Source organism: Pangasianodon hypophthalmus, chromosome 25 (assembly GCF_027358585.1).
Source record: "Pangasianodon hypophthalmus isolate fPanHyp1 chromosome 25, fPanHyp1.pri, whole genome shotgun sequence".
Taxonomy (NCBI): Eukaryota; Metazoa; Chordata; class Actinopteri; order Siluriformes; family Pangasiidae; genus Pangasianodon; species Pangasianodon hypophthalmus.
The window spans coordinates 13,224,881-13,237,313 of record NC_069734.1 but is presented as its reverse complement, the minus strand read 5'-3'; the positions used below and the strand labels follow the sequence as shown (position 1 = coordinate 13,237,313).

At 36.9% G+C, this 12,433-nt stretch overlaps 1 protein-coding gene across 1 annotated transcript; it reads right to left on the bottom strand.

Moving 5' to 3' along the window:
* Window positions 1-727: 727 nt before the first annotated feature.
* Window positions 728-11,666, bottom strand: mdka (midkine a). Its single transcript, XM_026946771.3, has 5 exons — window positions 11,507-11,666; window positions 4,393-4,475; window positions 3,923-4,090; window positions 3,636-3,797; window positions 728-1,273 (listed from the first exon to the last, which is right to left on the bottom strand). The coding sequence occupies exons 2-5, from the start codon at window positions 4,472-4,474 to the stop codon at window positions 1,245-1,247; spliced, it is 441 nt and encodes a 146-aa protein (XP_026802572.1). The 5' UTR covers window position 4,475; window positions 11,507-11,666; the 3' UTR covers window positions 728-1,244.
* Window positions 11,667-12,433: the final 767 nt, after the last annotated feature.

The window sequence follows — 12,433 nt, the reverse complement described above, 5'->3', positions numbered from 1 at the left end:
AGAAAACAGGTATTTATCCTGATAGTGTTCCAGACCATAGATCATGAAAATGATAACCAAATAATCATTATTTCATGTCATTATTTAAATTCCAAATGAACATACTGATTTTTCTTTTTACATTTGAACTACAGGCTAATGGATTATAATATATGATTTTAAATGTATTTTCCCCCAGTGATAATGAATAGTATGTTTACTCTCAGAGAACTGTTTTCATTAAAGGATTGGAACATTAGGTTTTTTTTTTTTTAAGTATCCTGTTAGTCCCCTACTTTACCTTTAGCGAACAAGTCTGAGTTTGTATGGCAGTCTGGGAAAACATGTTGGATGTCACTGTGGCTGAATTCTGGGGAATAGTCAAAGATGATGGAAAATTACCAAAACCATGTAGAAATGTTTTTATCCTTTTTTTTAATTGCTAGATTGCTAACTAAGTGTGCCTTCCTCACACAGTGAATGTTATGCTTTGATCAAATTGCTGCTGCCACTCAGACTGTAGAGATTGAAAGTCTGAATAGTCAAAGTTTGGCTGTGTGAATGCTAATTACAAAATGGAAATTTTGGCCAAAAGAACAGAACTGCTTTATCCTGATCAGGGTTTCAGTGAATCCGGAGACAATCCGGGAAACATTGGGTGCAAGGCAGTAGAGTTCACCCCAGATGGGATGCCAGCAGGTACACTGCTGGTATGACATTCCATTATCAGTTGAGTCATACTTCAATATCTTTCAAAATATCATTTATTTTAAGTGATAATGATCCTACAAAAAGCAGTAAGACTTTCCAAAACACTAGTCATATACTCCACTATTCAGGTAACTCTCTACTGCATCATCACACAATTTTATTAAAAAAGTATTTATATGACAAATCATTAAGTACAGAGGTTGGTGTCTGTGTGTGTGTGTGTGTGAGCAGTTCTTGTGTCAGATGTGAACTGTGAGGTTTTGACAGAGTGTAATCTTTCTGTCTTCTACAAAGAGCCAAAGAATGGTTTTCCTCCAAACATCAGCATTTCATTCTCCCTTGTGGAACAGCAATGTCATACAATATCTGTCAATCATATCACAGTAGCCACATTCCTGTGCTCTACAACTGTAATACAGCATGGAGAAGAAAGCTGTCTAGTGTATGACATATCAACAGAGAGAGAAAAAGAGAGAGTCAAAGAGCTAGAATGTTGAAAGGCTGGGGTTTGGAGGGCTGGTCTTCACACTTCCATTGCTGGATGTCTCCTTTTTCTAGTTTCCTTTTCCCTTTCCTTTCTTTCCTGGGCAGAGGGGAAAAAGACACAGGATCAAAGTTTAATTTAGCCCATCTGATGGTTAAGCTACAGCACAAACCCAGCACAAACCCAAGCACAGTGATTACTAGCACAGTTCAAATTCTATAGGAAGTTATTTAAAGTAGTTTCATATTATAAACAGTATTATATATGAAACTATTGATAATGTGTATATTGTATGGCAGATGCTCACATAAATGGATTTAAAACATGTTGCTATGTAACAAAAAAAAAGTATAATTGTTGATATGGTGAATGGAGATGTTCATTTAAAATTTATGAAAGGAGTCCCGGTTGTCGGCGCTTTTTAACAGTCAACAGGTTTTCTGCCATGGGAGAGTCTTCTGGTTTTTGTAATGTAAAAAATGAAACCAAGATAAATTATGTCAGATCTTTTTCTACCTTTTTGTGATACAGCAACCAACAAAATTCAAGTGAAAAACAATAGAAATGTTTAAGGGAAAAAAAGTTGACAAAAAAACAATAACCTGGTTGCATAAGTGTGCACAGCCTTAACTAATACTTGGTTTAAGCATCCTTTGCTTGTAACAGCACTCAGTCTTATTTGGGTAAGATTCTACCAATTTAGGACATCTTGGTTTGTCAATTTTTTTCCACCATTCCTTGTGAAAATGCTCCAGATCTATCAAATTTTGAGGGGATCTCCTGTGCACAGCCCTCTTCAAATTTTACATAGGCTTCAGACAGGATTCAGATCTGGGGTCTGATTGGGCCCTTCCAAAACTTTGAACTACTTCATTTACATTTATGGCATTTGGCAGACGCCCTTATCCAGAGCGACTTACAATAGTGCTTTGAAGTCTATCAAAAATACATTCTGATATTGGCTCGCTAGGTCACAAACTAGGAATACCATCAGTCCAAAACTCTGGACTGATGGTATTCTACTTCTTCTCCTAAAGCCACATATCTTTTGGCAATGTTTTTTTTTTTTTTTTTGCCAAACATATCTTTTATAATTAATGCCAAAAGGTTCTACCTTGATCTCATCAGACCACAACACATTTGGCCAAAATGTAGGTGGGCTTGGATGTATTTTCGCGAGAAAGGGCTTACATCTAGCCACCCTACCCCATAGCCTAGACATGTGAAGAACATGAGAGATTGTTGTCACATGCAGGGAGTGACCAGTACTTGCCAGATATTCCTGCAATTCATTCAAAGTTTTATTCTTTTCCTTTTGTCAAATTTTGAAGGACCAATTTGTTCTTGGTCATGTCACTGTGGTGCCCCATTTTCTCTACTTGTTGATGATGGCCTTCATGCTGGTCTGATAAACGGTCTTCATCTAAATTTCTTTTGTATCCTTTTTTGTCTTTTTAATACCTTTCTACAATAAGATCCCATACATGCTTAGTAAGCCATTTGCAGATCATGGCTTCAGCTGTCAGAAGAAACCAAGAACATGTCAAGAACGAGCATTAGAATGTCATTGGTTAATTCTGAGCACAGTCACATACCCCATTACAAAAGGGTGTGCACATTTGTGCACACAGGTCTTTGCAAGTTTTTTATTTTTCCTCTAAAATATTTCTATTTGTTTTCACTTAAATTTTTGTTGGTTTCTATATCACATTAAAAGGGGAAAAGGCGACATGACTGACATGGTTTATCTTGTTTTTGTTTTTTTGCATCATAAAAACCTGCAGTTTTTAATAGGGGTTTGTAGACATTCTATATCTACTGAATATTATAAAACATACAAGTTCACAGACCAATGTAAGCCAAAGTTTTTGCATATTATGTCATGCTTGAAAGCTAGAAATATTGTTTTTTCAGCAGCAAATCTGGAACAAAATTAGCTCCAGGTCTGGAGAGCGATTCCCTCTCCACTCTAGCTCCTCTGGCTCATGTTCGATTCAGCATCCTACTCAAACACCCACTGAAGGCCTTGAGATCTCAGCAAGACAAGAGCTTACAATTCTTGTGCATAAAGCCTCCACCATAGTCCAAACAAACACAAACAGACTGATAGACATCTGGCCCCTGCAATTGTCTTTTTTTGGTGAAGGACTTATACTCACTTGTCTCTTCTTTTTTTTTTCTAGATATTCTGAATTTCAATTGGAGATGGGAAGTCCCTTGGTTAAAAAAAAAAAAAAAAAAAAAAAAAAAAAAAAACACATGCCATGCCAAGCGTGCTAAAAATATAGTGCTGAAATATTGGCATGGCTATCTGAGGACTAGCCCCCAGTTTATACTCATTAGCATGTTCCCTGTACAATACAAAATATTTCACATAAATAAGAAAAACTACCATCTATCCACCAATAAATAGTAGCATAAATGGTAAAGTATTACTTGCTGTACAATTGTGATTTTTTACCTTTGGACTTGGCTTTGTTCTTGGTTGGGCAGGGTTTGTAGGCCATAATGACAGGCTGACACTCAGCATCATAGAGAGCCTTCACTAGAGTGCCAGAGCGACTCTTCAAGCCTGTAGCAGTGTCACACTCACCCCAATTCCCAAACTTGTACTTGCAGTCAGCTGAACACAAAAAACACACATACAGAGTAACTTGTGTAAGGCTGTAACATGACAAAATAAGGAAAAGGTGAAGGTGTACTTTCTGAATTTACTGTATATAACATGATGTGTTTTTGAAACCTCACCACCAAACTCCTTCTTCCAGTTGCAGGGCACTCTACACTTCAGCTTCTTGGTCTGATCATTGCAAGTCCCCTCCCTCACACCACTTCCACAATCCCCATTATTAGCCACACAGCTCCCGAAACGCCAGTCTGTGCAGTCAGAGACCCCTTTCGATCCTTTACCTTTGTCTATCACAGCACAGTATTTATATTATTAATACTTGGTTGAATTGTGTTTTTCTAACAAGTGTTGTTTATTATTATTTCACATTAACCTGTCATAATTACATACACACACACACACACACACACACACACAACACACACATGCAAGTGATAAGCAAGGTGTTTAGAAGCAAGGTGTAAAATGAAATAATTTCTGTTACAAGTTTGCAGTATTCTTGTGCTAAAAAAATATCACATTTCTAATTTTATTTGGGGATTTGGTGCTAAACTGATCTTATGTATTACATGATTTTATAAAGAATTACCTTTCTTATTTTTTCCAGCTTCTGTAGTGACAATCATCAAGGCCACTAGGAGCAGAAAGATGGTAGAAAAAAGGCCACGCATCCTAAAAGATCCAAACACACAAATAACATTACTGATTTTATTGAATTTTATTTTAAATATCACATTTTACAGTTTAAAAACTCATTACATGGGAGACATACATTTTCACAAGGAACAGACCATGAATGCATATTTTCTTATTAATTCATTATCTTCTAATACATCTTTTTCATACATTATGGATTTATTTTTGTGTCCATCATTTTTTGTGTCCATCATTGTCATTTTTGGCATTATTTTTGTGTGGATACAAGAATTCATTTGTATAAAATGTGCATATTGTTAATTCAAAGCTAATTTTTTCCTGCAGTCTGTTGTTATTTTCGTGCATATAAATGAACATGCCTACTAAGATCCATAAACATCTTAGAGTTAATAAACAAACATTTGTATAACCACACTTAAATTAAAGTGTTGTTTAATTAGTGTAATTTTTCCACTGCAATTAAATTTTTCTAGTGTCACACATCTTTATGTGTTTAACAGACATATACATATATAGACGTTACACAGAAATAATCTATATATAATGCACAGCACAGCAATAGCTTTACTAATTGTCAGCTCAATATTTCAGTCTGTAGCAACATTGGTGTTGATTAAAATTTAAACTCTGTGAAAGTTATAACTACCACAGCTAGGAAGGCGAATGATCACAGAGACAATGCATGTTTATAATAATAATTTATATTATAAATTATTATAATTTGTAAGTACAAATAAGTACAAATATTTACGTTATATTTACTAAATCATTTACTGAAATGGACGCTCCATATGAGAGCAGCATAGTGTAAAATGAAAGTGGCTTTTGCTTTTATTGTAAAATGGGAACCTAATTTGTAGTTCACTAATACCTTTAATGGAGTTGTATTAAACATTATTGGAAATGTATTATCTCCCTTTATCCTTCAAGCTTGATGCCTGACTGCCTGCCCCCACCCACATGAGAGTAAAAGTCTCTTGCTCAAGAGGCTGATTTAGTCATGATGCATTGCACACCACTAACTTGCACACCATGACTGTACTGTTCTCTGCATTAAACATTCCCACACATGGCATCTCTTTTTAATATTTTTTTTCATGTGGATGTAGGGAATACCTGAATAGTGATTTCAGTATTTGAATACTGCACCATTAAATGGTTAACTGGGTATTCAAACACATGTGCACACCCCTAATGCCTACGCTGTCATGGGTGGAGCTGCGTAATCCTCCAGTGCAGTGCTTTTTTCAAATCCACTGTGGCCCAAAACTGTGCTTGTGTTATCATCTGATGAGACCCACTCTTGTCCAACTCAGTGCCAAAATTATTTATTATTTAATTTAAAATTAATTATTTAAGTATTTTAAAAGGCTGAATAAATTTAGGTGTGGCTACTAAATATGAATCAGACAGTTGGCATCTCTCAGAGCATCCAATAACTAATGGAATTAATAAAATGTCTAACAAAACTAATGAAATATTACACTCACCAAATGTATTGATATCATAGAGGCATGGACCAGCTAATATAAACTGTACATCCTACAGACGCACACGAGTGAACACCCACAAAGGCAATCAAGACAGAAAACAATTCTCATATATTCTGTCAGCTTGTCACAATCTCTCCCTTTATGCTGTGAGTCACGTTTTGCATGGCAATAGTATCTATTTTTTTTATATTGCGTGTATTTTGGACTGATTGCTGTCTAAATAAAAACACATGCGCTTATATCCAAGTCAATACGTTTTTTAAACTACCACCAAAATACGAAAGTAAAACAGAAGGCACTTTTTCTGTAAGATTTAGATGAAATCTAACTAGAATCTAATTAAATGTCATTACAAAAAAATGTCACTGTAGTGTACTGCATGTACTCATTTAAAAGTGAATTTGAAAAAATAATCAATTACAACTGATTTGATTGGATATCACAGCAGCACACCTAACCCCATCTCTTGATAATATGTCAAAACAATATAATTAGAATGTGTGAGGAAGACAATTTTTAATGTTACATATGGAATACTGTAGTTCCAGTAAAGGTCCACTAAAGCACAGGTTCTCAAACTTTTTGCATGAAGGGACCACTTTAACCATAACATAAATTTAACGCACATCTCTTTGCACTTGATTTTATGGACATAATCTCGCTATATAAATATTATGCTCATTATTCAAAAGTGTACAGTAATATTCTGGCTATTTATTACAAACCTAGGTACAAAATGTACTGGAATGTTACTGACTTACCTCAGTGCTTGAATTTTGTACACACACACAGAACTAGGGTTGGGCAATATGGACAAAATCTTATATTGCAATATGGATAATATCCTATCTTGAAACAATACATATCATGATATATCAAGTTTTATCTAAAATTGCTGAAAAAAACTCTATACGAAATAACTGTATTCATTCATGACTGCTTTTTTGATCATTTTGTGAACTCAACACCAGTGAAAGTCACTTTTTCTTTTCTCCTTTTGAACAGAACTACCACAAATGAGAACAAGTAAAAATGGGAACAACATGAATACAAAATATAAAAAGTGAATATTAATACACTCTATTCAACTTCAAGTTTCAGGAATTCAAACGACAGAAGTACCTCCCTTTTTAGATACAAGTTCCTAATCTTTTATTTGGGCTGATGCCTGTTCTTGTCTGACTGTTGCTGGGAGTTTTGCTCTATGTCACACTACTCCATGCGTAGAGCACACCTCTAGTACCTCCTAGCTCCAACCATAGACTGGCAAAAAATGGCTTTGTGATGTTGGTGATATAGACGATATAGAAAAATATCTATCAACAGACATTTTTCAATCGTCCTACAATATGTATTGCCATATTGCACAGCCCTGCACAATTATTACCATATTTCCTCAGTGGAAATGTGTGTGTGTGTAGGTGAAAAATTAATAAAGCACAGCTTTACTTTTAAGACCAAGTTGTTTGTCCCTGCAGCTGCATTCGTTTTATTAGCAGCCAGTCTTTGAAGAACACTCTCTCAGTGTGTTTCAGTCTGATTAAAAACACACCCACATAGAGCTGTTGTTCAGAAACTGCATGGCTCCTACAGCTGAGTACACTCTTTATCGCTGGCTTACATCTCCATGACGATAGCAAGAGCATGCAAACAGGAGGAGAGAATAGACTCACCACCATGGGACTTCACTACACCAGGACAAAATGCGCACACACACACACACGCACACACAAAATCAAATCTTAAAAATCACTGATTATACCAATGATCATTAGTACAGTCTTCTTTGTGGTATGCATTGTTCAATAAATATTGATATACAATCAGTATATAATCAGATTTTTAAGTTAAGAAATAAAAAATAGTTTACTCAGAATTTTGACTCCTACCATATGTAATCACGGCACTGGAGATTTTCCTGTCAAGTTTTGGCATTCAGCAGTGTTCAGTTACAGCTAATTTCTTTAAGAACAATTTGTAGAGTTAGTATATTTTAGCTCTATCAACCAGTTATGGACAACCCGAAAGGTCACCCACTGTGGCATGAACAGTGTTCTTGTTGTCGCTATCCTTGGCCAACAAGAGACTCAACTCTCCCACAGTGTCCTTTAAATTCCAATTCAGTGTCTCACTCCAGTCTTCACCTGAGCCTCTCATCATGTGGCGCCAAACTTTTATGGCTAGCCATAACTATTGGCAATAAAATTTGCTCTCTATCTTTCTCTTTTTTCGCTCTTGGCCTAGTCAGGGCAAATACCTATGCCTCATATAGATCCTCCATGAATATAGTGTATTGACCCACTAAATCCATCCGTTCTCTCCAAAACTCTAATTAGGTGTCACTTGCCTACTTGCTTGCCAGAGCATGACGAAAGCTGCCACCCTTCTTTTTTTTCTGGGCCCTAAAATTCTGTTGGCTCTCAAAATTCTCCATTTCACTGTTTCTTTTCCAAATCTTCCCCACTTCCCTTTTCTCCACCTCTCTCTTTCTGTGCTGCTGCTAAGAAATGCAAGCCATTGGCTCTTTGAGGAAGACTCTGCTGTGTGTGTGTGTGTGTGTGTGTGTGTGTGCGCGTGTGCATGTTTGTGTGTTTCTGGGCTACAATCTGAATGTGATGGGACGTGTTCAACAAGGCTGTTCTGACCCACTGGGTCCCACATACAATTATGCACAAGAGCACACAGAAGGTAGATTATCTTAATCTCTCTCTCTCTCTCTCTCTCTCTCTCTCTCACACACACACACACAAATGTACACACAGACATGTTTGCATGCATTAAAATTGCACACAATTTTCTTTTTTTCCATTTCAGAAGACAAGATTTTGTGTGTGTGTGTGTGTGTGTGTGTGTGTGTGTGTGTGTACAGTGTTTGTTGCATGACAAGTTGGAATTAAACTCATTTCCATACCAGAGGAAAAAACACAAAGATGTGACCCAGTTCACTGGTTCTGGCAGAGCTGTGTTCTCATCAGGAGGTCTTTGGCTCTAAAGAGCTTCATTCAGATGTGTAAAAAGCCATCTCACTGCCAACACATCTTATATCCATTACTGTTGTGCCCTAACATCCCACTTAAGTGAAATGCTTTCATGAATTTATAAGACCCCTATTTAAATACTAAAAGCATTACTGGTAGGTTTATTATAGAATGTAGATCAAAGATCAGTACAGAATCTCTGAGCTTTAAAACATTTTAACCACAGACAGATACACAGACAGACAAACACTCAGGCAGGTTGGACTACAGAGAGATAGAATTGAAGAGGCACAAGTCCAGACAGTGAGAAACAGACAACATGCATAAAACCAGCTGTCACAGTAAATGCAATACCACATTTCGTGTAAACTGTGATTATAGTGTCTGTGTTTAAACATCATAAATACACATTGTTTATCCTGTGTAGGTGTGCAAAAACAAATGCACATATTCACACACACGAAAGTCATCAAAAATTAGGGAACTGTTGAGAGGTGCATTTTTCTGAAGGAAGAAACAGTCCTTACATGTCTGAGAAAAGCCACTGAGCAAGAAACAACCAGACAGTGACCCATAAACTCTCTCTCTCTCTCTCTCTCTCTCTCTCTCTCTCTCTCACACACACACACACACACACACACACACACACACACACACACACACACAGATAAAACAAAGATCCATGTACAGCTCTCCTCAGGTCACTACACTGATTATTCAAAAGAAATCTTGAGTGCTTTAAAGCTATCAGAGCAGAAGCATCACTACTTTAGTGCTAAAGCATTCAAACCCTGTGGCTTTTGCACTTCTGTACTCTGTTCTGTTCATTGTTTAAAAAAAAAAAATTCACCAGTACATGAAGTTAAACTATGCATTGTGGTCTCTGTGCATGAGCTCAAACCATATTTACTCCTCTGTCTTCTCATAAAACATATGAACAAATATATTAACAGCAAAATAATGTTGTAATAAAGGTGGTACAGGTACACAGTGTAAAAAACTAATCTGCAGAAAGCATTAGAGCCACTACAAGTAAATGATATCTGCCAAGATGGTAACATTTTATCACATCATTTAAATATCTAGAACATCTAGAACATTTTGCAGCATTGGCCTCCCTTTCAGATTTTTTCAAGAAAAAAACAAATAATGGACTCTTTATCTCCTCCAATTGTCTGAAAAAGACCACTCCAATTACGCAAATATTAGGCAGATTAACCAAATATGTATCATCTTATTTAGTTATTGAAAACATTAGTGCTTTTCATGCTTGAACAGAAACCAAACAGTTACTTTGCATCATATACTACAAAAAATATTTTGTATTTCTAGTTTTATTTAAAACTGCAATTAGATGCAAGTTGACATTATTTATTCTTCTTAACATTCACTGAGCTTCAATTTAAACTCATTACATTAAAAATAATTAGTGAAAAAACTATAACAAATCATTAACAAGTATTATACTGCTACTTTATAATAGTTAATTACCCACCACTGTAACCTCATTAAAAATACATAAATAAGTAAATGTGCAAACCCCATGGCCATGTGTCACACACTCCTGGAGGTTCACTTTGAAAAACACAGCTCTAGGATGTATATTCTTTAGGATGTTGAATGCACACTAAATTTGTAATCTGATATTTCCTTTTTGTCTGGTATTCACATGCAAGGAGTGTATGGAAAAATTCCCACAATCAAAGCGAGAGAGAAAACTTCTCTGCCCCCCTTAACACACAACCATGAAGGCTGTACAACAAAAAGACGGGTTGAATGTTATGTCTAGCATGAAATGTGATTGTAATCCCTTGAATGAGAACTGAGGCAGAGGAAGGGAGGAAACAGGCAAGGGAAGCGAGCACACAAACACTGGCTGGGTGAAAAGGTCTAAGATGGGGCAAGACAGAGAAGAAAAGAGGGAGAGATTTTCTCTCTCTCTCTTTTTCTCTACAGCTTGACCCTTTTGACTCAACTCGCCTTAATCAGCCCATTCAAGTCAAGAGGCTTCGAACACAGCCAAGGGCAATAAAAGCACACAAACTGCCTCTCACCACCTACTCACTAACTCCTTTTACTCACTCACTTCTATACCCTTTGTTATTAGTGTTACTGTGTGCAGGGTTGTTTGTGAAGTAGCTTATTGCTTTATTGGGTTTTCTTATCAAGGCACACCAGAGCTGCTTTAGCAACGTCATTGGTTAAAAAGTGCTTCAAACTTTATTTTAAACTTTTAAAACTAAACCAAACTTTTTTTTTTTTTAATAAACATCAGTATAAGTTGCGAATACAAAGGCAGGGTTAAAATCAACTAAAACCGCACATTAGAGCAACTTTTTTTGCATGGACTGGACTAAATGTTCGAGGGGAAAAATCTCGAAATAAGATAATCACCTGGTTTGTTTCAAACCTCTTCTTGCTGTCCTCTATCAGTATGTTTATTTGCGCTTACATTCATATAGCGGAACTCAGTAAAAGAAGAAGAAGAAGAATGAGGAGGAAGAGGAGAAGAAGAAACCCCACCGCAGTCTGTGCGCTACTTCCTATGTGTTAAAAGTGAACTTCATGAACTTACTCGGTCGCTCTGTTTCAAGTTCCGCACACAGAAACAGAAGTTAGGAAACCTGTGTCTGCAAGTTTGTCTCCAGCATCCACTCTCAGCCTCGCTCTGTCGCGCTTTGTGTCTGTCCAGATAAAAGCGGGTCTGAAGCAGGCCCCCGTCTGGAGCGCTTTTAAATTAGCCACCCCCTGACGCCCCGTCAGGGGGTGGCTAATTTAAAAGCGCTCCAGACGGGGGCCTGCTTCAGACCCGTCACGTGACCGGCATTCCTTTGGCGGGGTTAAGAAAGCGTGGCACTGTCATGCAAACCAAACATTCATCATGATGTTTAGATTTAAAGTAGTTCAGTTCATTTTCCGTTCTTCTTCTATGCATATATGCCTAACTCTTCTAACCTCTGTGTGGGCTGAGCAGATATGCCCAATACAATAGAGAAAAGAGGGCGGAGGTTATATAAACATAGCCTAAGACTAGCCTACATGTTTCTCAGCTGAGTGAGATGTGTGTGTACACTACAACAGTGTGTAGATGGAGCACTGATGACATCCCTGATCTCAAGATCAGCTACAAGGAGTAAAACCAAAAAGACACTTATATAAAACAACATGGATTGTGAAAACTCCCTGACTTACACATCATTTGCCTGCCAACAAAAATATTTTCTAAGGCTTGGGACAGATTTCACAGATCAAATGACCTTTGAATACCCATATTACATAGGGTTAATGTGATTAACCCTACATGTTACATGTAAGCTGTGGTGTGCATAAACCATTTTGCATATACATGGGTCCCATTCTGTCACACATCATCACATTATTGTAATATTTTCTTGTCTCTCTGTTAGTATGAGAGGCTGGCCATTTCTATAGCAGTTGTTTGTGTGTGTGGGAATGCGTGTGTGCTAACCAGAAATTCCATGAGACAAAAGGATAAGAACCT